The following is a 25,210-nucleotide window of genomic DNA, read 5'->3' as shown; positions in this document are numbered from 1 at the left end:
CACCGCAGCCCCCTGACATTCAATGTCCCTGAGAACCCTTGCTGCCCTAGGCAATTCTTGTGTCTTCTGCCTCCAAGTGAGCTGTGGTGGGATGTGGTTCTGAACACCTTCTACGGGGTGTAAGAAAACGAGCACCTGGGGACACATCTTCAAATTGTGCCCCAAAGAGGTCCCTGAGAGAAAGGGCACTGGGGTCCTCTGCAGGGCACGGTGTTTTCAAAGGGGTTATGCCCAGAAGAAAAAAAATGCTGTCAGGGCCAGCTGCTAATGTCTTTGCTGCAGGGCCATGAATTGTTTGGCTGCGGGCGAGGTGTAGGCTTCCCTCAGAGAGAAGGAATGTCCAGAGGCACTGTAGGCAGTCAGCAACATTCTCCGAGCCAGCCACATGGCCCTTCTTGATACCCAGCTGGCAGGAGCGGGCGGCTGAGACTGCCGGCAAGCTCACAAGAGCAAGACTCAGGTTTCCGCTTAGGTGAGACAGCCAGTGAGCCCGGACACAGCTTTGTAAACCTGACAGTAGTCCATTCCATGACCCTCCTGAGCCCTCAGGCCTGCAGGCAGCTCCTCCCTTGCCGGGTACGAGTCGGGGTCACTAAGCCTCCTTACGGAGGGCAGAGGTATAAAGGCTGCATTGTGTGAGAACTCTACGACAGCAGAAGCAACCCAGCCAGCCAGGATCAGCAGGAACGCGAAGGCAGTATTTCTGAAACAACTCGAGAATTCAAAAAAAAAAAAAAAAAAAACCCAACCAACCAACAACAAAATGGGTTATCTCAGCTGTGCTCATGGCTCTCTGTGGTATGAAGCCCATCCTGCATTCATTAGTCACTGGGGCTCCCCAGGACCACCGGCCCCTGGCCTTCTTTACTCCCGTGAGTGCGACATGCTGGCATAAGCGCCTACTTCACGATTCAAGTGTGTTCAGTGTGAGCAATGAACTGAATTGGTTTAACCCTGTGGTATGCAAAGGTGCCTATAATCCCAGCACTCAGGAGGCAAAAGCAGGCGGGTTTCTTAACTTTGAGGCTACCATGGTCTACCTAAGTTACAGCAAGTCTCCTAAGTACCTAAGTCTCAAAAACGGAAGGAAGTCTTGGAAAAAAGGAAGGAAGGACAGAAGGAAGGGAGGAAGGAAACTAGGAAAAGGAAGACAGTGGGAACATGCCTTCTGAGAATGTGTGAGCCCCGAGTTTAGTGCTCAGGCACTCCACCCTCCACTCAGCTGCTACCGCTCAGAACACAACAGTTTGGAAGCATCCGGCCTCTGGTCCTGCACCTGGGCTGCAGGGCTCCTCTTCACTGTGGTGGACCTTCTTCCCGAGTCCGAGCTTTCTACTGAGGGTCACCATCTAGAACTAAAACCTGAGCTACCTTCCTACAGACAGCAGCCACCTGTGACATGCGCCATTCATGCGCCATCCACTCCTCTGGCTCCGCAATCAGGCTCTGACTAACGGGCACCCATGTCCCATAGCATCCTCTGCTGCCTCCCCTCCCCCCCCCGTGGCTCCCAGAAGCCGTCTATTCCAGGTCGCTGTTCACAGCCTCCTCGCCCGCCTCCCCGCGTGGTGCTTGACAGCTGAAATCATGCCTTCTACAGGAAGCTTTCCTTGGCTGCTCTAACAGAAATCCACAGTTCTTCTCTGTACCAGTTCCTTGCCCAAGGTCAAAGCCCCAAGCCTTGTTTTCCACGTCCTGTTCCCTGACCCACTGGTGGCAAATTGTTATCCTGCCAGTATTTTTTCACTTGATAATTGGAGACCATTGGCCAAGATACATCTGCTTATCCCAGCTAATAACATAAGTAACAGATATGAAACACTGAATGAAAACAGAAAAACAAAACACAAGCTCAGACTGATATTTACCATCACAGGGCTGGGGACGTAGCTCAGTTAGCAGCGTGCCTGCAGAACATTCACAAAGCACCCTGCACACCTATAATCCTCACTTGGGTGAGGGAAGCAAGATGGTCAGAGTTCAAGGTCACCCTCCTAGACAGAGCAAGTCTGAAGCCAGCCTGGGCTATATGAGCCCCTGTCTCAAAAAAACAACTATCATCATTAACAAAGCAAATTACCTAAAGTGGAGAGGACCTTGACAGGGCAGGATATTTACATGATTATGAAGTATCCCCGGGATGCCCTTAGTGGTAAAGAAGCCGAAGAGACCACCACCCGGCTTTCCCAGCTGTCTGGCAACCGTGGGTCAAGGGCTCCGTCTCCCTCACGTGCTGTGACACAAATCTAATCAGAAGGAATAATTAATGCACATACCTAAAAGACATATTACTAAAGGATGGTCTTAGCCAAACACAGCATCAATCCCAGCACTCGGGATGCAGGGGCAGGGGGATGTCTGTGAGTTCCATACAGACTGGTTTACACAGAGTCCCAGGCTAGCCTTGGTTACATAGTGAGGCCCTGTCTTACACAAACAAACAAAACAACATAACAACAAACACAGACACTCGGACACACACACACATACACACACACACACACACACACACACACACAAATGATAAATACAGTGTCCAGGTCGTAAGAATCAAAACCTGGAATGTTCCTGATGGAAAAGAACAGGTTCAGGTAAGTGCAATGAAGAAACCCTAGCTGGACTCTCTTCTATAAAGGGCATTATTTTTGAGACAGTTTCTCTGTGTAGTCTTGGCTGTCCTGGACTGAGCTATCTGCCTGCCTCTGCCTCCTGCGTGCTAGGATTACAGGGTGTGCTACCATGCCCCGCTAGATAGGGCATTATTGAAATGACTTTTCTCAAACTGTGAAATTATTTCAAAATTAAAAAAAAAATTAAAAAATTAAAAAAAAAATCTTATAACCCATGACCCACCCCTGCTGGTATGGAGGCAGCTGGAAGCAGTCTGGTTCTCCAGCTGAGCCACACCCTGGTCTATCTGCCAGACCATCTCTTTGTTGTTCTTTCTGAAACATCATCTCACTAGGCAGCACAGGCTGGCTTTCAACTCCCGATCCCCTGCCCCCACCTCCCGAGGGCTGGGATTACAGCTGTACACCATCATACAGACTGTCATTAAAAAAAAAAAAAAATTCATTTACTTTTACGTACATCTGGTGCTTTTGTGAGGGAGTCGGATCCACTGGACTTTGAGTTACAGACCAGACAGTCGTGAGCCGCCATGTGGGTGCTGGGAATTGAACCGGGGTCCTCTGGAAGAGCAGCCAGTGTTCTTCACCACTGAACCATCATCTCTCCAGTCCCCAGACTGTAATTTTTTTTTTAACTGGCACATTTCACAGCTTCCCTTTCTACCACCTGGGTCATTTACCTTCAGGCTTGGCGGCCTCCAGCCTAGGGTCCTCGTTTTCCACTTGTTTTACAGTAGTGCTGGGCCGGGACACTCTGCCCTCTGGGTGCCTCCTGGTCTAAGAGTGCAGACTTTGAGAAATACCCATATAAAACGCACCCCACTGCCAGGTAGCTTTACTCCTTGCTACTCCACATGGGATGCAGGATGGCTGGCCAGGCATTACATGAAGTGGGTTCTTTGGGGAGGCTTTTCCCCCCGGTACCTCAGGCCTGTGTATGTGTCAGGCAGGTGCTCTAGCCCTGTTGCTGCACAGGCTTCCACCTGCAGTAGAAGTAACAGACGGTGGCCAGTGGCTCTGCTCGCCACAGCCCATGCCCACGGCAGCTCTGCAGCTGTTCAGACCAGGTCCAGGTTTTTGGAAACTTGCCCAATGGACTCGTGGTCAGCCCATGCCTGGGAGTGACATTCTACAGTCACAAGGCATCCCAGCGGGGACGGTCAAAGTCGATTCCCATCTAAAGAGCCTCTTAGTTTTCTCTGAAACAAGTTTTTAAAAGTCTTGTAAAAATGGCTCCAAAAGTAACCATTTAAGGGCCAGAAAGATAGCTCGAGGGTTAATGGCACCTGTTGCCAAACCCAATGACCCCAGTTCAGCCTCTGGGACCCACACGGTAAAAGACAAGAACTCCTTCAAGTTGTCCTCTGACCGCTTCATGCAAGTTGTGCCATGTGCCCACACGTACACAAATACACATAAGCAATAAATAAATACACACATACATATGTAGCAATAGTAAAATATTAAGCAGCTAGACCAGAAAAGAGAGGAAGAAAATCTGTGAAAACAAAGGTGTTGTTTCCAAGCTCAAAAAGGTGAGGCATGAGTCAGCAGAACTTAGGAGGAAATGGTCCAAGCCAGAGGGGACCCTCGCAAGTTCCACCTGGCTGTCAAGGTCTTCCCTGGTAGTCACGGGGAGCTGGAGTGGCAGGAGAGGCTCTTGACAACACTGCAGACGGACAACCCCACAGCAGGACAGAGTCCTCCCTGAACCTCAGAAGAGCCAGGGGTGAGGAGGGCCTGTCTCAGGGTGGGGAGGGCAGGCAGCTAACCCAAGGTCACAGTCAAACAGGCTGAGGCAGACCTCAACTATGAGACCCTACCGTGCCCACACAGTGCCCATCTGTGCTTCTCTGGCAGGCATGAGGCCACTCAACAAGGACGGCCACAGCGGTCACCGCATCTGCCTGCTGTGGAGACGTCTCATGCTGACCATGCTGGGAACAGGACCATGCCGGGAACCGGAGCCTGTGGCTGGCTGGCTGGCTGATGGCTACCCCACTCTGAGGCACTGACTGGGTCCTTGCGTCATCACAGCTGCCAGCACCCAGAGCTGTCCATAGGCCCACGTCCTTCCCCTCTGAGTGACACTGCGCTGCTTGCTAAAGGGGCGGCCAGGGACCTCCTGGTTGAAGCCCAGAGGCCAGGCCACGTCCCTCTGGATTAGAACACAGCCCTAACCCAGCCACACACCAACTATGTCTGACCTTGTTCACTGTGGGAATCAGACTCCCGAACATGCTACAAACCTAGAGGATGCTTAGACACCCAAAACAGACATACACGGGCTGACACGCAGGTCCCTCATGGAGTAGTTATCATGGTCACATCACAGAATGAGCCTGGTGACAGGTGGCTCTAGGATTTGGAACCTAATCTCCTCTGGTCTGTGAGGTGAAGTGATGGCCTGAGGCTGCACGGCAGGCATCTCCTTCACCAAAACTTAGGCCTCCTGGTACCTTCTCGAAAATCTTGTGTGTGTGTGTGTGTGGTGTGTGCACGCCCAGTGTTTACCTGCTGAGCCATCTCACTACATTTCTGCAGTCTGTGAGTCAGTACCCATGTAGTGCAGACGCACGTGGAACCTCCCATCTTCCTGCCTCCACAGCCCTAGCACTGAGACGGAAGGAAGGTGGGTGCCACTGTGCCTGGCATCACAGCCTCGCTGGAGGATGAAAACTGAGATGGTCATACGTGAGAACAGTCTGTGCAAGCACTGCTGGTGAGTGTGAATGCTCCTGGGATAGAGTGGAGGGGAAATGAGGACAGCCCCCTGGTATTCTTCTAAGGTCTAAGGAACGGCATTTCAAAGTTTCATGAAACCCACTTAAGTGTAATTCACTCTGACTGCGGCAATGGGCTTAATCACGCTGCTGCAGAATCAATTTAACTCTTCACCTCGGTCCTCGTTTGCCTCCACTACAGGATGCTGCTCTAAAGGTAAAAGTTTAATATAGACTGAAAACACATTACGAATTTAACATGAAATTTTCTGGGCTGTCAAGATGGCTCGGTGGGTGAAGTTGCTTGCTGTCGAGTCTGATGACCCAGGTTAGGTCCCCAGAAACGAGAGGAGAGAAAAGACTCCCAGAAGCTTCCCTTTGACACCCCAAGTGCACAGTGTGGGGGCACAGGAAGACGCAGGCTGAGAACAAACCGGCATGTCTGAAGAGAGAGCATGCAGAGGAAATGCAGGCCTTCCGGGCATGGGGTCATCTTCAGATCACAGTTCATAGAGTGCTGAGGCTGACCTCCAGGACTCCACAGGCCCCCCGGGGCATGCCAGACACTGAGGCTAGAGCCAGGAAGGACAGTCCTGCTGGGCGGGGCAGGTTTCCCATACAACCACTGGGCGGCACAGGTAGGTGGCTGTAGTTGTTACGTTTCCAGCCGTCTGTGACCCAGTGACAGGGTCACTGATACACTGCCCTACACTCCTGCCCCGTCACCTCCCTCACGGAGCACAGACACAGTGTCTGTTCAACACCTCAGAGGACCTCACCTGGCAGAGTACCAACAGAGGCTCCCAAACCCTCTGAAATAAATCCTTAAACAAGGCCGAGGGAGGTCTGAGTGGGGGCAGGCCACAGGCAGGGTTTCCAAAGGGTGAGCATTGGAGTGGTGTTCAGAGCAGGACACGTTGGCCCAATGTGACACTGTGGGGCAGAGACAGAGGGCACTCCCAGCGGCTCCAGAGAGTAGACCCTCTAAGGAACCCCAAGCCAAGAGGAAGGAGTGTAGGAGAAAGGCAGACAAAGGAGATAAGGGAGGTTATGACTTACATCCGAAACCAGAAAGAACTCAGAAGGCCAAGCCTGCTGCCCTGACTCAGAAATCCATTGGGCAGGTGACGTGACGTAACGTAAATTAAATAAACATGTTTGTGGATCTGATTCAGAAACACAAGATTGAAAACGAAAGGAAACCCCACTCCTGAGCCATGCTCCGGGGATGACACAGCTGTATCACCTGCCCACTGTCCCACCTGGCACACCACACTCGTGCCTTGTGCCAGCCTGAGCAGCTCCCTGGATCACGGTGAGGGAGCCAGGAGCCGCTGCCAGCGGGGCCACCTGCTCACCAACTCCCATGGTCTTAACCACGCTGCTTTCAGAAGGAGCCAACAGCCAGCTGCACATACAGAATGCCAGGGGGACACTACAGGCTTGCGGGGCCTGCGCTTGGCATCTGTTTCCTTCGTCTAGAAGTGCCTGGGTGTTCTCCAGAAGGCCTTCGGTAAGGCTGTCAGAGTTAGCTCCCTGAGGCCCCAGGATGTAGGCATTCGTGGGCTGTGACCTTCTCAGGCTGGGATACATACAGGCCCACTTATTTGCCTATGCTACTGGCCAACATTTCACCAAAGCCACACCTGAGGAAGACATTAAGTCCACACATAACCAACAATCATACCTGATCCCAGACAAGAAAATCTCCTTCAGGCTACTAACCAGCCCCAGGAGGCTGTTCCCAGCCCACAGATGAGCCCCCCAGAGGCAAAGGCCAGGACCTCTCAGGGTAAGGAGCTTGGTATGGTGGTATGGCCGGGATCCAGACACAGACTTACCCAATGGAGGGCCCCATATACTCATCCCCCCTAGCCTGCTGTGGGTCATGTTTAGAATTTACTACATCTTTACCACCTTCAACTATGTAAATGCCATCTGTGGGAAGGGAGCTTGGTCATGATCAGTAATAAGAGCCAGGGATATAACTACAACAACAAAAATCACACAGAGCGGCAACATGAGGGACAGGTGACCAGCCGTCATCACAGAGAGACAAGAAGAGGGCTGCCTGCTCTCTCTGGTCCCAGGGAAGTCACGTGTGAATGAGCAGTTAGTGAGGGATGCAGCCCACTGAAAAAGACATGACTTAGGGGACCAAGTCTGGGGACAGGAGTTGTCCTGCAGGTTCCAAAAGTAGTGTTTGGGCAGTAGGGGGTAAAGAGAGGCAGACTGAGATGTGGGGGATGGGGAGAAGGAAGCAGGAAGGACCATGGGGGTGATACACTGGGGAGCCCTGAAAGGTGGCCCTGGGGTGGGGCTAGCAACAGGACCAGTCAATCCCACTACCCAAGAGACATAGGAATAAAATGGCAGGCGAGACCCACAAGACTGTATGGAATTCAGCAGAAGGGCCAATCTAACCTCTTAGACCACCCTGGAGAGCAAACCATTGTGGCTGTTCCTCATCATCCACAGGGATATGGGAGGGCAGATGGCTCCCACACAAACAAACATGCAGGTGTGCACACTTGGTGGTACTCTGAAGTACAATGCCAATAAGGGTTAAAATACACTGTATTGCGTAGTGAATGAGAGGGGAAAAAAGTACCTATGCACCTCTGGGCTAAACACAAGCCAGCAACAAAGTAACCTTGAAAACTCCAGTCTACAGCTGTTGACACCAGTATGCAGAACCCAAGGCTACAGAGGTCCAACTGTAATCACGACAGAAAAGACTCTACTGCCCGTTCCATCCAGTCGTGTCCCACCCTACCCCACCCTGCCGGGTCCCACCAGCTTTTCCGTCTCGCCCTCTCTTTTAGAAGTCTGGCGTGATGGCGCACACCTGTAATCCCAGCACTCAGGCAGGCAGAGGCAGGCAGGTCTCTCTGAGTTTGAGGCCAGCCTGGGCTACAAAGCTAAATCCAGGACAGCCAAGGCTACACAGAGAAACCCTGTCTCAAAAAAAAAAAAAAAAGGAAAAAACAAAACAAACAAACAAACAAACAACAAAAAACTGAATAGTGGGGGCTGGAGAGATGGCCCAGCGGTTAAAAGCACTGGCTGCTCTTCCAGAGGACCGGGGTTCAATTCCCAGCACCCACATGGCAGCTCACTACTGTCTGTAATTCCAGGATCCAAAACCCTCACATGGACAAATATGCAGCAAAACACCAATGTACAGTAAACAAAACAAAACACAACAACAACAACCTGAATAGTGGCTGTTTACCATTCCAGGTCAATCCAAAACAGAAACCGCTCCCTCACTCCTCTGCCTCAAACGAAACTACCTGACTCATCCACTCCACACTTCTACATTTGTTTTGTTTTTCTAGGAGAGGCTTAGAGAGAGAAGAGCTGAAAATGCAAATGAGCAGTGTCTGTGAAAGAGGAGTAGTCAAAGGTCAACCTGGACACAGAACTTCCTTGTTAGAAAGCAGGATGGTGTCCTTTGCCTGGAAGGGGCGGGGTGGTGGGGGTAAACCATTAAGGTGAGTCCCGAAGCCTGAAAAGAAGCCTAAAAAGACAAGCAGAAGCCAGCACCCCCACCCCCTTGGGAACCCAGGACCCCACGCCAACTGGGGCTCTCCCAATGGCCACGGCAGCTTAGGGATCCTGTTGTGAAAAAAAGCCCAGCTCGGCTTGGATGGCTCTCACATCACAAGAGCCCCTGGCCACGAAGCCACGGGGAGTTCTGGGTTCTGGTCCTGGAACTGCCTTAAGCCCTGCAGTCAGGTCCCTCCTCTGTTCGTCCAAAACAACTGACTCATCTGGGCAGCCCACCTAGACTCTAGAGGGCCCCTGTGTTATCAGCCTGGAGGTACAAGCCTTGAGTGTGTGTGTGTGTGTGTGTGTGTGTGTACACACGTGCGCACTCCTCTGTTTCTCTCTTTGTGTGTGTCCATATCTATGTTTGTTTCTTTGTGTATCTGTGTGTGTCTGAGTGTGTATGTGTGTGTGTGTCTGTTTGTCTGTTTCTGTGTCTCTGTATCTATGTTCGTCCCTTTGTGTGTATGTGTCTGTGTTTGTCTGTTTCTGTGTCTGTGTGTCTTTATCTATATTTGATCCTTTGAGTATGTGGGTCTGTGTTTGTTTGTTTCTGTCTGTGTGTGTCTGTATCTATGTTTGTTCCTGTGTGTGTGTCTGTTTGTCTGTTTTTGTGTGTGTCTGTCTGCTTGTGTTTTTAAGTGGTATCTTGTGACCAGTGGTATCTGGCTGCCCTTGAACTCTGTAGGCTTCAGAGATCCTTTTGCCCGGCACTAAAGCTGGGGTGGCAGCTTTACAGGGTGACAGCCTGTACCACCATGCATAGATGCTTCACTCTGCAGAGCGTTTCAGGCAGGAAACTTGAGCTTCAGATGGTCACCTGGAACATAAAGGTGTCGAAGACCCAGATACCGACTCCCCTCCTGTGTCAGGTCACCCCCGGAGCACCGAACCAGGCAGCTTTTCCCTTTTATTACTGAGAGAGGACCACGGACACAGTTTCTTATCCCAGCTCTTTCTAAGTTCTTGGCTACAAACATCTTCAAGCATTATGCATTCTGCTAATTAAGGGCAATTAAAGACAAAGCTAGCTCAATGCTCTCCCTGGCCCACTGCCCAGAGAGGAAGGGACGGGTGGAGGGTAGAAGGAATTCTGACCCCAGGGAAGGGTCAGAGGAGCAGGGCACAGGAAGCTCAGAGGCTCTGCGGGCCCCACGGACTCGCCGAGTTCCCCTCCCAGTTCCAGGCCTGCACCCAACATCCAGATTCCACAGGCCCTCCGCCTACACACACACATGCTTTGCAGCAAAAGGCAGCCCGTGACTGCCCCCACCAGTCAGTGTCCTGGCCCTGGGGCCTTAACCTGGGCCACAAGCTGCCCAAAACCAAGGCTGGAAGAGCCATGTGGTCCTTCGCTCAGCCTAACACAACGGACAAAGATCTGGCAACTGTAACAGCTCTCACTTTGATTTTTCCCCACCCATGTCATCCTCACAGACAATATGCGCCCTGATCAAAGTAGAAGGCTTCCGTCCTTTCACTCAAACACACAAGGGCCAAAGGCAGGCCAGACATGTTTCTAGCGCTTTTGCAGGTGTCTGAGAACAGCACGGGAGGACAGAACTAAGCATCGTGCTGAAAGGCCGATCATCTCAGACCCTGCCTTTCTTTTACAATTGCTGGTCTGATCCCCCAACAATAAAACAGGCTTTTCTTTGTAAAGAACACCCCGAGGGGCGGGCTCGGCAGTTAAGAGCACTTGCTGCCCCTGAAGACTACCCTGGGTTCAGGTCCCAGCACTCCCATGACAGCTCACAACAATCCATAGGCATGACTGCAGTGTACACACATGCAGAGTAAACATTTATACACATAAAAGAAATAAACCTTGTTAAAAAAAAAACACCTCCGAAAGTTTGTTTACTGCATTTACATATGTATATTCAGTGGTTGGTAAAGACTTCAGATGGGCAGACTGGGTGGCAGTGGCTTTGATCTCAGAGCTTGGGAAGCAGAGGCAGGTGGATCTCTGAGTTTGAGGTCAGCCTGGTCTACAGAATAAGGTCCAGGACAGAGAAGGTTACACAGAGAAACTCTGTTTTGAAAAACAAAACCAAACAAACAAAAAGAAGCCATGTTCTGACTTCAAAAGTAGCAGCTTTGTCAAAAGCACAATGAAAACAGAGGCCACAATATAGTGATTATTAAAAACAAACAGGAACTTTTGCAAGAAAATACATCAGAGGCGACGGGAGGGCTAAGCTGGCAAAGATGTTCAGTCCATGTGACCCACATGGGAAAAGGAAAAAAAACGATCACTCCAAATTATTCTCTGATACACACCACACACACAAACACACATACACTCAACCAAAAAAAAAAAAAAAAAAAAAGGACAATTATTTGCTTTCTTTTCCAAATCACATCTCATGTTAAGGCAGTTGCAGGGCTGATGTTATCTGCTGGTAGAGCATTTGCTTAGCATGCTTGAGGCTGGGTGTGGGACCCACCGCACTTCCCCCACCTAAACACCTGTAATTCTTATTTATATTTTCATTTATTATCGTGCTGTGGATGGACCCAAGGCCTTATGCATGATGGGAAAGAGCTTTGCCACTGAGCCATATCCCCAGCCTTTTTTTTTTCCCTCTAAAATGCAGTCTTAAAAAAAAAAAAAAAAAAAAGTAGTCTCACTATGTAGTCCAGGCTGGCCTTAGAAACCGGCAATCCCCCTGCCTCCATCAACTGCTGGAATTACAGGTATGTACTACAACAATTAACTTAGCAGTAGCTCACCACGTAGCCCTGGCTGGCCTCAAACTCGCTATGTAGGCCAGGTTGGCCTCTAACTCAGAGAGATGCATCTCCCTCCCAAGTTCTGAGATCACAGGCTGCACCACCATCCCAGGCCCCCATGAGGGCTTTCACACAGGAAAAACCGCCAGCACTTTTCACGTGCTGCTCCTTACCTGCCTGTGAGACCTAAGAACAAAAACGGGCAAGAGGGCTCACCTGAGGTTCAGCTTGCGATCTTCATCGCTGCCAGCCTCCAACTGGAGAGAGAAAGAGACAGAGGATGTGACCACTACCAGCCCTGACAGCAGGCTCCCGGGGTGCCTGGGAAAGATAAAGGCACCCAGGAAAGGAGGCTGTTGGACACGCCCCTGCCCTCTCCTGGCCAACCCGATGTGTTGTCTCTGAGTCATGCCCACCACACGTTTTCGGGGTTCCAAGTGTTTACACTCATCCCTGCCACAGTGTGAAGACGGCACCGCCTGGGGCTAAGCCCCTTCAAGGCAGCCTCAACCAACAGTCTTCCAGGCCTCGCTCTCGGCCCAGCATGCTGGCTCTGGGCCTTAATTTTGGTTTTGCTTTTAAGGGAAACAGGGTTATTATGTCTTAGGAAGATCTATTTCTCTGTGGAGCCAGGCATCGCAAACCCAAGGAATACCATCTAAAAACCCCATTCCAAAGCCGGGCCGCACACCTGTCGCCTTAGCTACTAAACAGGCCGAGGCAGGGGATTTCGTGAGCTGAGGGTTTGAGAGCAGCCCAGACAACTTGGCAAGCAGGCCTGTAACCATCCCCCCCCCCCCCGCGAAGGGCGGGGAGCCATTCCAGGCGAGTCTTTGGCCACGGAAGGTAGCCAGGCATTGAATTCTAAATGTATACATCTTAAACCCCATCACTCTCCCCACCCCACCCCCCTTTTGGGAGAAAACACAAAATGAGAAGACACAAGGCTGTCCAGGGAGACTTGGTGTGTTTTAAGTGCCCAGTTATTGAGGAAAACTCGGGGCAGTGTGATGGCCAGGACAGACATAAGACTGACTTGTCCCCATCCAGCCAGAGGTCAAAGGCAACAGGAAATGGGTCCAGAGCTAAGGCAGCAGGGGAACCCAGCAGTAACGGATACATCAAGAGGCAGCAATTTCAAGCAAAAATGAGTATTTCATAAAGCCCTGGCGTCCCATCTTATATGAAGATTTGTGTACAACTTTAAGGACGCACACGCTGGGTACAGACCACGTTTACTTCTGGGCTGTGAGGGAGAAGAGGAAACCAGGGAGGGCTCTACACACCACCTCCCCATGCCAAACAGAGGCAGACGAGCAGCAATCAACATACATAAGCAATCTACATAAGCAATCGCTCAACAAGGGCCCCTGGGGCATTTCTGGAGGGTGCTACTGGCATCTGGGGCGGAGCTCAGGATGCCGCCAGGAGAGAAGGCTGTTCCGAAGTCTCTCTCCAGATACTTTGTGTGGAGAGACACTTAATGTCTTTCCTGCCTGTGCCCAGGAAAGAGACGCTGCACAATTGTCAAAAACAATGTTACTATCCACTCCGGGGAAAGGCTGATGGATCTATTTCTCAGCGCCTCTTGTTCTCATAAAGGAGTTCAGATAAGGTTAACAAGAAAAACAACAAGCACGAGATAATTAAAGATCCAGAAAGAAAGGAGTGGAGAGATGACAAAATTAGAGGACAGGATTTCTGTCGGGCCAAGGGCTGTGATTTCTCTTGGTTTCCCAGGCTTCACAGTGAGACTAGCTGTGTCAGGAAACCACCTTCCCTGACTCATAAGAGAAGTTGCATTTTGATAAGTGACTGGCAGAAAGGGGAAACGGCCTCCACAACCATTTATTTCTCAGTCACACCCTGAGGTTTTCCATTGAAAGGTCAGGAATGCCAGAGAACCATCCCTAGGAAGTAATCCAGGCCTCTCTGAGGAGCTGACTAGGAGGGAGCCAAGCCGAGGAAGGGCAGGCCAGAGGCACAGACAACCTGGACCCAGGTCTCCAAGCTCAATAAATACCTGCCATGTCCCCTCTGCCTTGCTTCTGGCCTTGGCATATCTGGATGGCAGCCTGGCCATCTCGGAAACATCCCAGCCTGTGCTACTGCTGGAGACAAATGCTACCAGTGTGCTGAAGTTTAAAGAAAGGCCATCTGGGATTTTTGGGTTTTTTTTCTTTTGCCTCATTTTGTGTGTATTTGCATGTGTAAGTGGTATGTGTGTGCAAGAACATATATGTGTATGTGTGTGTGTAAATGCTGGAGACTATGTCAGTGTCTTCGAGTCTGGGTACCCATCCTTAATTCCACTAGTCTGGTCATGCAGCCTGTTCTGGGGATTTCCTGTCTCTACGTTTCACATCCCTGAGCTACAGAAACCAGGTGGGCTGTATTTTCTGTTTCGTTTTGGTTTGTTTTTTGGTTTTTCAAGACAGGGTTTCACTGTGTAGCGCTGGCTGTCCTGGAACTCACTCTGTAGACCAGGCTGGCCTCGAACTCAGAGACCCCCTGCCTCTGCCTCCCGAGTGCTGGGATTACAGACGTGCACCACCACGGCCCCGCCAAAAATTGTCTTATACAATAATTTAAAACGAAAACTGAGAAGGGACCACACACAGCTCAGCGGCTGAAAGCAGCTGCTGCTCTTCTAGAGGACCGAAAAGCGGATGCCAGCACCCACAAACAGTAGCTCACAACCCCCTGGAACCCTGGCTCCACCCAATGCGACAGCCTCTTCTGTTCTCTGTGGGCACCTGCACTCACACCCATGTACCCATAAACAGACAAGACACACACACACTTTAAAATATAATTTTTAAAATATGTGAGCTGGGGACAGGGTGCAGTAGCTGGCATACCCAAGGCTCTGGTTCAACGCTCAGCACTAATAATAATAAAATAATAATAATACGATTAAAATGCCTAATGAATGTCCTGAACGCCTTTTACCTCCATGTAATGAAATACTGACACACGATGAATAAACCTTGAGACCATCGTGCTGATAAGGAGGGCAATACTGTGTGCTGGTTATAGGGAGTACAGAACAGGTAAATGTAGAGGGGAGACGAGGAGACACCTGCGGTGGGGGTTAGGCAGAGACCTCTGCAGGCGTGACTAAGGGCGGTGGGGCGCGGCAAAGCTTTTAGACCTCGTGGTGACGGGCGCAGTCTCTCGAGCGCGCTAAAACTGACTTACACACTTTCCAAAGGTAGATTCACAGGCTGTGAGCTACATCTCAACGAAAAGAGGATTAAAAACCTAAAATGGGACTGTCTCTGACAGGAACTGATTGGCCTGCTCTTTGATCACCTCCCCCTGAGTGGGGAGCAGCCTTACCAGGCCACAGAAGACAATGCAGCCACTCCTGATGAGACCTGATAGACTAGGATCAGAGGGAAGGGGAGGAGGACCTCCCTTTTCAGTGGACTTGGGGAGGGGCTTGGATGGGGAAGAGGAAGGGTGGGATTAGGAGGGAAGGAGGGAGGGAGGTACAGGGGGGATACAAAGTGAATAAACTGTAATTAATAAAAATAAAAATAATGAAAGCTAAAAAATAATAATCCAAAAAAAAACACAAAACAAAACAAAAAAACCTAAAATGTGTCTAAGAAAGGAACAGGAAGGAATCCGGTGTTAAATTACCAAAACAATATGGAAGTTGCTCAGAAATTCAGGCTACCGGCCAGGTGCGGAGGTCACTTCTAAAATGCCATCGCCTGGGCTGCAGGGGAGGGCGGCCAGTATATAGTACCAGGCCAGCCATATCTACACGGTGAGACAAGAAAGCGGGGAAGGAAGGAACAGAGGGAGGGAGGGAGGGAGGGAGGGAGGGAAGGAAGGAAAAGAAATGTAGACTGCAAAGGCCTGTACTATCTCTCCCTGTGGCTGCACTCATCCCTGAGCTGTAGTTTTTGTACGAAGAACATGAGATAAAGGGGATAAAAAGTACTTTGTAAACTGATGTAGGAGAACTGAGCTGCGTGGGAGGAGAGCCCTTACTACAATCTAACTTCTCGGTTGCTCTGCCTAATTGTGTGCAAAAAAAGCGGCACCCAGAACCTTCTGCCTGCAGATAAAATTCATGAGTCTCAGACCTGGAGGCTTAAGCTCACAGCCGCTCAGCAAATGTGCCTGCCAGCCCCGGCAAGACGAGACCAAAAGGCAACAGCACGGGCACACACGGATGCTGAGCCGAGCCCCACGCAGACACACAACGCGGGGACAGGGCCCGGATTCCCAGCTGGCAACTTCCTGGGCCTGCGGGGCTGGGCGAGCAAGCGGGGCGTCCCCTGCGGGGCGGGCTGGGTCTCCAGGGGTTTACGGAAGCCTTACGGGGAGGAGGGGAAGAGGATGAAACCGGCTGGGGCAGCGCAGCCGACGCCAGGTCCTTCTGGGGCCCGGGGCGCAACGGTCCCCATCTACCCCGAGGGCGAGCCCAGGCCCCAAGGGCACCCCGTGACCGCGCAGCCCCCAAACGGCCAGAGCCTTTCCAGGTGCCGTGCGCGCCGGCAGCATCCCCGCGACCCCGCGCATGCTCAGTGTGGGACGCCCGCACCCCAGGGGAGGACGCGCCTCCGCCTCACACCTTGCGGGAGGGCGCGGTCGGGCTCACCTCGCTGTTGCTGGCGGAGGACGACGCGGCGCTGGGCGTGGGAGAGCGCTGCAGGGTCACCAGGGCCATCGCGGCGCGGGCCCGGCCCGGGGCCTCCAGCAGCCGGCCGGGCAGCCGCGCCGGGCCCGCCCCTCGCTCCCTCCCTTCCTTCCTCCCTCCCGCGTCCGCCCCCGCGTCCGCCGGGCCCGCAGCGCGCAGGCAGTGATGCGCATGCGCCTGTGGCCGGCCCGGGGCGGGCCCCGCCGCGCGGTCACGTCCACCCGCGCGCGCCCCCGCGGTGGTTGCAGCCAGCCAGCCTGGGCCCGGCTTCCGCGGCCTGGCACGCCCGCCGCGTAGGGAAACTGAGGCCCGGGAAGGAGGCGTGCAGAGCCAAGGCTGCACAAACTTTGTAAAAACGTGGTCCTTTATTCTCACTCCGCCCCTACTAAGTGCGGGGCCTCGAGTTAGGCGTGCCCTCCGGAACTGTTAAATCCGCTGGTAGAGTTACTTTGCACGGGGTTGGGTTGTAGCCCAGTAGCAGGGTGCCCACCCGGCTCAAGGTCCTGGATTCCAGCCCCAGCACCGCCAAGGGCTGATCTAATCTACGAATTCCTTCTGGTGTCTAGAAATGTAGCTAGCTTCTCGGAAGGAGCAGTGCTCGCCCTGAGGCCTGATTTGTGAGCTGGATTAACCGATAGAGGGAGAGAGATAACCATTGGACAGAAAACTGTGGGCTGGCCAGAGGCCTGCCCAGGGAGGGAGGGCAGCAGGGAGGAGTGGGCACCAGTAGACCTGAGGAGCCTTGGGGTGGAAGGAGTACAAGGTGAGGTGCCCGGCGTCTGTAAAGGGTGGAGGGGCCCCAGCAAGGTGGTACTGGGCAGCTTGGTAGCAAGTGGTCTTTCACGCAGGTCTCACCCGGACCCTGAACCCGTGCGTGGTGCCCAGGACTTGGTGACCGTAGGTCTCCAATCCCACTCCTCCTCCATCCTCTCCAATGTCCGAGCAGAAACCTTCTGGCTCCTCCCGGCCTCTTTCAGGCCCTGGAGGATATTAACAGTCCCAGTCCTCAAAGGGGACTGTCTTTCCTTTTAAATTTTTTTTATTATTTTCAGTGTGTGTGGGGGGGGAGTGATATGAGTGTGAATGTGTGCGTGACAGGGCTTGCTGAAGCATGACAGGTCAGCGGACAGCTCTGTGGAGCCGTTTTTCTCCTTTCACCTTTACGTGGGCTCCGGGGAATCAAATTCAGGCCGACAGCCCTATTAGACCGAGGGCTCCTTCACCCCGCTGCCCCATGTAACCAGCCGTCAAACAGGCTTTTCAGCGGGGATACACTGTAACAAGGAAGTTTCCAGTGGCTCTTTTCAAACTGCCACCCGTTAGGTGCAAACAGTCCCAGGTTACAAAGATCTGAGGGTGGCTTCAGTGTCTGCCTGCCCTGTCGACACAGAGTGCCCTCTCCATTTTCAGAAGACAACTAGGCCAAGACAGACGTCAGGGCATACTTCTTGTCTGTGAACTTGCTCCACAATTTTTTAGCATTAAGTAAGCCAGGTTTGGGATGGCAACACCCCCTCAGCAGGACCCGCCTCTGTCTGGAGCTATCCTTTGGCTGATATGGGTGTTCCAGAGCGTCAAACAGCAGGGAAAGTTGTGGATGTGATCCAACAGAGCAGAGAATAACAACGTCTCGGCCGTCTCACATCAGGCTCAGGCTTCGGTGTCCAAGCCTGTGTGTCTGCAGTGGGTATGGCTTCCCTATGACTCATGTTCTCAAATTTGGATTTTTGGGGATCCCCAGAGAAGACAGTCCCTAGGCTTGCGTAGAGGTGATGTGTTGGCTGGCTTTGTGTGAACTTGACAAAAACAAAACTAACCCGAGAGGAGGGAACCTCAATTGAGAAAATGCCTCCATAGGCTCTGGGCTAGAAGCCGGGCACTGGGATGCACACCCGTAAACCCAGCACTCAGGGAGGCAGAGGCAAATCCAGGCCAGCCAAGGCTACACAGAGAAATCCTGTCTTGAAAAAAAAAAAAAAAGACCTGGGTTGTAGGCAAACCTGTAGGGCATTTTCTTAATTAGTGATTGAGGTGGGAGGGCCCAGCCCATTGTGGGTGGGGCCATCCCTGGGCTGGTGGTCCTGGGTTCTTTAAGAAAGCAGGCTGAGAGGCTGAGCAAAGCATGATGATCAAGCCAGTAAGCAGCACCCTCCATGGCGTCTGCGTCAGCTCCTGCCTCCTGGTTCCTGCCCTTAGTGAGTTCCTGTTCTGACTGCCTTAGTGATGAACAGTGAAATGAAAGTGTAAGCTGAATAAACCCTTTCATCCTCGAGGTGCTTATGGTCACAGCAACAGAAGACAGGTGCATCTGGGATTTTCTGATGTCTCCCCAATCCCTGGGCCAGGGCCAGTTCTGACGCCCTTGGTTTAACCTCTGCCTACACCCCTGCCCCTGGTCCCTACTCACCATACTGTCTGTAGGGCTAAAATCCTTGTCCCAATGCCCAGGCCTTGCTACCTCATCCTACCACAGAACCCTTCCCAAAACCAGCCCCACAACTTCGTGCTTTCCCCTTCAGCTGAAAAGTTGTCATCCTACAGTTAGACATCACCTCCCCAGAGCCTCCCCTGCCCCCCAGACAGTGTCCTTTTTAGGATGACAGTGCCCCACACAAACACAGTGTCAGGCTGTACTGGCATGCCATTACCTCTGTATTAATCACCCTGTACTTCAGGCATTCAGCCAGGAACACCCTTAAAAAGCCTCAGGGAGGAGGCTGGGATTGGGCGGGGAAGGGGGGGAACAGAGAGGGGGGCAGATTGAGCTGAGGTGCTAAATATTTAAAGACATATCCTCTTCAATTCAGTGACTACTATGATTTGCTGCTGTTTTCATTTGTGTGTATGTTTGTTTGCCCGTGAGAGTATATGTGCATGTGCATGGAGGTGCCCATGAAGGAGGATGAAAACATCCTCTGGAGTTGGGGTTCCAGGCTGCCCAGCTGCAAGCACTTTTAAGGGCCGAGTCATCTCTCCAGCCCTAAAATGCTGCATTTTAGGATTGCAGCATTCATGTGTAACTCTGCAAGAAACAGAGCATCAAAACTCAAATGAAAGACCAAGTTTGTGGGTTTTGTTTTTCTTTCACTCCAGGCTTCTGTATGCTCAGCGAGTCACGTTATTGATTTGATTCTTTTTCGATTTAGAAGTTTGAATCTTGGGCCTGAAGAAATGGCTCAGTGGTTAAGAGCACTGGCTGCTCTTGCAGAGGACCTGGGTTCTATTCCTACCCCCTACACGGCAGCTCACAACCATCTGTAACTCCAGTTCTGAGGATCCGATGCCCTCATCCTGGCCTCTTTGGGGTCAAGATGTGCATGCGGTGCACAGATGTGCAAGCAAACAAAAGATCTATACACATAAAATGAAATCTTTTTTAAAGATCGAATCTTTTTTTAAAGAATGAACAAGAATACATAGATTTATTATGGAAAAGTGAGAAAAACTCCCCTGAGTGGGAGAGGCTTCAGGGAGGAATACTCTAAAAGTTTTCTCCTAAACCCATCCTTGGTCTCCACATGTGGCTTGGCTCTGGAGACCTGTTGGACAGTGGGGAGGTGAAGTGACAGCTGTGTCCTCACCACTGTCCAGGATTTTGTCCACACAACTTCCAGGGAACCCAGAGAGACACCAGTTGGAAGGAGTAACCCCAGAGGTGCCTTGCAGACTTTAGATTTTCTTCGTGTGTATGTATGTGTGTGTACATATATGTATATATGAACTTGTTTGACTTCAGTAGTTTAAAAAACATTTTTTGAGATGAGATCTCACTAAGTGACCCAGCCTAGCTTTGAACTTATGATCTTTCTCCCTCTTCAGCCAGAATGCCAGGATTGTAGGCATGGGCCACCATGCCCAGCAATTTCATAACTACTAAAAGCAGTGTTGGGGCTAGAGAGAAAGCTATCTGTAACGTACCTGCTGGGCATGCATGAGGACCTGGGTTTGGATCCTTAGCACCCACAAGAAAACAGGAACATGTGTCTGCAGCCACATGCGGGGGGAATAGGCACATCCGTTAGCCAACCGTGAGCCTAGCAGAACTCAGTGAGAGACCCTGTCTCATAAGGTCTCCATGTACACACAAACACACGCATGTGCACACCCACAGTGTTCCTGAACTGTCAGTTCTCACCTTGGCATTGCTTGGTACATTGGAGATACAGTTTGGCAATGGGTAACTGCCATCACCACAAATCCCGACTTCCCCTGCCTTCCTCTAGGAAGCTTTTCCTGGGCTCTGGCTGGGTCTGGTGGCAGTAGTGTTTGGGGCCTGCTCTGTGTGTGTTCTGGCTTCTTTGTGTTTTGTTTTCTTTTGAGGCAGGGTCTCACTGTGCTGGTTTGCCTGCCTGCGCCAAAACTCACTACGTAGAACAGGCTAGCCTTGGACTCACAGAGATTTGCCTGCCTCTGCCTCAGGCTTAGGCATACTGGTTCTTGTCACACTGGAGTGAATCCCATGAATGAGGAAGTAACTAAACAGAGCTGTTAAGCTGCTCACCAGAGGTCACAGTATCAGGAAGGGGTGAAGCCTTGTGACTCCGCTTCAGTACTCAAACAACTCTCCTTCAGAGCAGCTTAGGAAGGAGAGGTATGAAAAACTCTACCAATAAGTTTCACATTTAACTGCTAGTTCAGAAATAAAATTCCAAGTTAATACAGCCCTGGAAGGAATTACAGCCTGTAAAAATGTACATAATCCCGGTCCCCAAAACATGTCACCCTGTATTGACAATACACAGTAGGTTTAGTGTTGAGTGAGTGTAGACATGCCACCTCACGAAGGAAAAGGAAGGGTACTGAGACTTTATGGACATTTGGGTGAGGTGTGAGCGGGTGGCCCAACATTCATGAAGTGCCCTCAGCCTGTGGGGGTGGAGGTAGGGGTGGGGAGGGAAATTTATGCGGAAGGCCCCTTCAGGGCTGCCCACTCAGCACTCCCTTATTCTCAGGACGCTGACCAGTCAGGAGTCTCTGCACTGAATGTTCGTCATCACACGAAGTAGCTTCCCTGGCCAAGGCTGAAGGCGGCACCTATCTATGGATGTAAGCATAAATATCTGGAAGGTGGGTTGGACAGCCTGTCATTTAGCAAAAGGACAGTAGTAGGCCCCTCCCTGTGACCTGTGCGCTCTCGAGCCACAGGCTTTTGACCAGGTTTACAGTATCAGGCTTGAAATCTTCCCTGTGACAGGCTCAAATCCAACGCAAAAGCAGTTGGTTAACCCCCTAACCTTTGTGCCACTATTGCAACACTGAGCACATCTTGACGGGCTGGTCAGTATTGTAGGATGCAAGACCATCGCCATCTTTTCTTGGCCAACTGACCTGCACAGTACTTTTCAGCACTATGAGAACTGCCCACCAGGGAGGGAGTTTTCAGATAAACTTCAACCTCACGGTTCTGTGTCCTGCATCCAAAGTGTGTTGTGTCTCTGTGGGGATCAGGAACCGGGGGAAGGGTGGCGAGTGATGACAGAGCCCATGCAGAATCCCAGGCATCAGACTCTGGAGACCAGACTCGAAGGTGCAGATCCAACTTTATTATCCAGTATAAAGGCCTTTAAACGATTGAAAGGCCAATCAGACAACTTTATTATCCAGTATAAAGGCCTTTAAACGATTGAAAGGCCAATCAGACCATCCCATGCACCAGTAATGATCAATCAGGTTGGTACAACTATAAGGAAACGTGGGAGATGTGGGGTTGGGGGTCAAGGTTCTGTAAAGAAGGGGAAGCAGTCACTGACCGAGCCTCGGATCCATTTTGAGACTTCACTGGTGTGCTAGGAGTCCCCAGTGGATCAGCGCTCTGTGCAGTGGGTCAGGATCTTTCGAGGAGTTGCTGACACCTCACTCGGCATTCCCTACGGGCCACCAAAAGGCTTACGTCAACATTCCCCACGTCTTAGTAATTGGTCTTACCATCTAGATCTGTCAGGCAGCCAAAAGCAATGGTAGCTCCTCTGACCAATAACTCAGAAGGGGGTAGCTCCCACATCTTGCACTGAGATTTTCCAATAACAGCCCATCCATGTCTGTCTTCAAAGCCTTCTATTTAAAAAAAATAATAATGTTTTAAGATGATCTATGCGATCCATAATAGAGCATGTAGAAGGACATTGAGGGAGATTTTTTAATAGATGCAATTAATGGTAAAAACTATAATGGAAAAAAGAGCAGATTTAAATTTTTTTTTTTTTTTGAGAGCAGGTCTAGCTATAGGGACCAGGATAGCCTCAAACGCACACGATCTTTCTGCCTTAGCCTTTCAAGTACTATATTATAGGTATAAACTACCATGCCACCTAAAGATTTAAATAAAAGCATATAGATATAGTTGTATGTGTGTGGTGGTGGGGTCATGCAGGTGACATATGCCTGTAATTCTAATGTTTCAAGGCCAAGGTAGGAAGATCAGGAGTTCAAGGCTAAGCCTCAGCTAGATAGTGAGTTCAAGACCAGCCTGGGCTGCATGATGATACTTTGTCTCAAAACTAAAGCAAACAGAATTTAAATCTTTGATAGATAAGTAACATTTACAATAGAGCAGTAACAGCTGTATCTACCAAAAGAGTGCCCTCAAGTCAGCAGGAAAAATAATTGACATGCCTCTCAGTGGAAAAATGAGGGACAAAGTGGAGGCGTGTGATAAGGAAATAAATACAAAGGCCAACCAGCATATGAAGATAAGTGCCAGCTGGGACAAGAGTGGGGCCAGTGAGGCTGGCATAAGCTCTAAAGAGGCTCTCATGGTCAGGCTGGGACAGGGAACAGGTTGAGTCTGAGATGAGTGCCCCTTTAAATGTGTAAGCTGCCAGAGTCCTCCCGGAGGGCAGAGTGGGTCATATTTCATATGTACAAACTCTTTGACACAGTGCCTGCATTTTTAGGATTGATCCTGGAGGAACAATTAAGCAAAGGTGCCAGAAAGACATGCAGGTCTGCTGTGTGCAGGATCAGAAAGTAAGAAAGGAAGCCAGGCACGATAGGTCACACCTGCAGTTTCAGCCCTCAGGAGGCTGAGGCAGGAGGATGGAGGATTCCAGGCACATCTGGACTAACTAGTGAGACCCTGCCTCAAAATGAAAACAAAACAAACTGTAGGCACTAGTTTTTTAAACGCTGCTATATTTGGGGGGGGGTTCCTTAAAGTTCATACCTCCCTTCCAACCCCCCAGCCCCAGACAGGAGAAAAAGGTTGTAAGGGAAAGGGACGTAACCCTCTTTACTTCTTTCTGCTGGGTAGGGTCGTAGCATTCTTTTGGGGGCAATAGCAATATCCATCCTCAGGAAACTCAGAAGTCCAGGGTACCAGCAAACAGCACACACAGCAGGAGGACGAGCAGGAGGCAAGCAGTCCTTCAAGCGACTGGGCTTTCTCCCCCGCTAGGCTGTCATATTTATACCCCTCAAAGTCCTCAGACTTCAACTAGTTCCAGCTGGCAAAGACCACGCTCTGCAGGAGACAATTAGGGCCATGCTTTCTGGCCACATCTCCTCCTTCCTACCTTGGCTTCTGACTTGAGAATTCTCTCAGGTCCGGCCCTGGCCTGACTGTATTTGAGACTACTCTGAAGTCATGTTGTTCACCAACCAGGAAATGGGTGGGAGGACCTTCTGCTCCCGTAACTCTAGCCAAGGAAACTGAAGTGGCTGCCATTGCTCTGGGGCCTCAGATTTCAAGGATTATCACTTTGCGTCTTTTCTGGGCTACCTGGGGAGATAATTTCTCACCAAAAGAATGGAGGGATAGACAGAGAGAGACAGAGAGACAAAGACAGAGGGAGATCAGGCTATAATTTGTCTATTTCTAGTTTGGGGCTAAGGGCATTCGCCTACAAGCTTTTTGACTGGGTGTGCTATAATTTCCAGCGGGCATATGCAGTAGAGTGGGGCCAGCGCTGGGTCTTTGGCAGGTGTGCACTTGGCTTTCAAGGGTATTGGATCCCAGCTCCGATGTGAGAGTGATGTAAAGGGCCAGTCCAGCCTAAGTGCTCAGAACTGATCCCTTCATAGAGCACTGCAGGATGGGAAGAGGGCACAGACACAACACAGCTCACTCTTGAGAATCTCCAAGGGCATCAGAGCCACAAGGAACTTTGCGAGGGCTCCAAGGTGTGAGAGACGCGGCTATTCTAAGCATGAGATAGGAAACTAGGTGAAAAGTAGACTTTGCCCTCTGTGCGTGTTGTTATTTAAGAAAAGGCCGTGGCAATACCTCAGAGGCACAATACCTGCCTAGCGCGTATGCAGCCCTGGCTCTCTCCAAAGCTATGGGTGATTCCTTCACCATCTTCCTTTTCCATGAATGTTACCAAAGTAGAAGCTGATGGTCGAGGCTAGACCATCACCATTCCCCTCCCCCTCTGGGCCTCAGTGTCCTTATCTGTTTAGCCAGATATGTTTTAGTCTCACCGTATCCAGGCTGGAGGTCTAGCCTTGGCAGGAGAAGGACCCTGAGTCCTGCCGCTTTCGTCTCTGGGATACTGAAGCAGGGAGCCACACATCCTCACAGCCCAGACAGGCGTCCCTTCTTGGCCTCATCTGTCTGGTGTCCCAGAACAGCAGTGAGCTAGCTGGTGTCCAGGAAGGCCCTGTCCTGTGCCTTTGGCCCACAGTGGCCCAGGGAACGAAGGATCCTCCCCTCTGCTGGGTGGCAGCGAGAGGGAGGAAAGAGGCTCATCTCCAGCTGGCCAGGGAGATAGGTCTCCTTGTGCCTATGAACCCCTCCCCCACCAGGACTGTCCACCGGGGCTTGGAATCAGCCAGAGAACCAGGCAGCTCACCAGAGGGAGGAGACATGAGGTCCCTTGGCCAGACTGAGTCCGGTCCTGGGAGCAGCACAGTGCCCAGCCCCACCCCTTGCTCTGTGCCCCCCCCACTACCAAAGACTTTGACTTTGACCTTGT

The 25,210-nt window shown here is 51.1% G+C and overlaps 1 protein-coding gene and 1 long non-coding RNA gene across 2 annotated transcripts in view; both read right to left on the bottom strand.

Annotated features, from left to right (window-relative positions):
• Nucleotides 1–16,438, bottom strand: part of Ssh1 (slingshot protein phosphatase 1) — a 54,645-nt gene extending 38,207 nt beyond the window's left edge. Inside the window, exons 1-2 of the mRNA XM_021646052.2 lie at nucleotides 16,260–16,438; nucleotides 11,858–11,898 (exon numbers count right to left, since the gene is read on the bottom strand). Coding sequence (XP_021501727.1) covers nucleotides 11,858–11,898; nucleotides 16,260–16,328 — 110 coding nt within the window. The 5' untranslated portion in view covers nucleotides 16,329–16,438. The remainder of the gene's footprint in view (nucleotides 1–11,857; nucleotides 11,899–16,259) is intronic.
• Nucleotides 16,439–21,826: 5,388 nt separating this feature from the next.
• On the bottom strand, nucleotides 21,827–25,210 carry LOC132653711 (uncharacterized). Its single transcript, XR_009591517.1, has 2 exons — nucleotides 24,717–25,210; nucleotides 21,827–22,165 (listed from the first exon to the last, which is right to left on the bottom strand). It is a non-coding gene; the product is annotated as an uncharacterized LOC132653711 (long non-coding RNA).

The sequence above is a fragment of the Meriones unguiculatus genome, chromosome 4 (genome assembly GCF_030254825.1).
Source record: "Meriones unguiculatus strain TT.TT164.6M chromosome 4, Bangor_MerUng_6.1, whole genome shotgun sequence".
In the NCBI taxonomy this organism is placed as follows: Eukaryota; Metazoa; Chordata; class Mammalia; order Rodentia; family Muridae; genus Meriones; species Meriones unguiculatus.
Note: the sequence above shows the minus strand (reverse complement) of the source record. Positions and strands in the feature narration are given on the sequence as shown.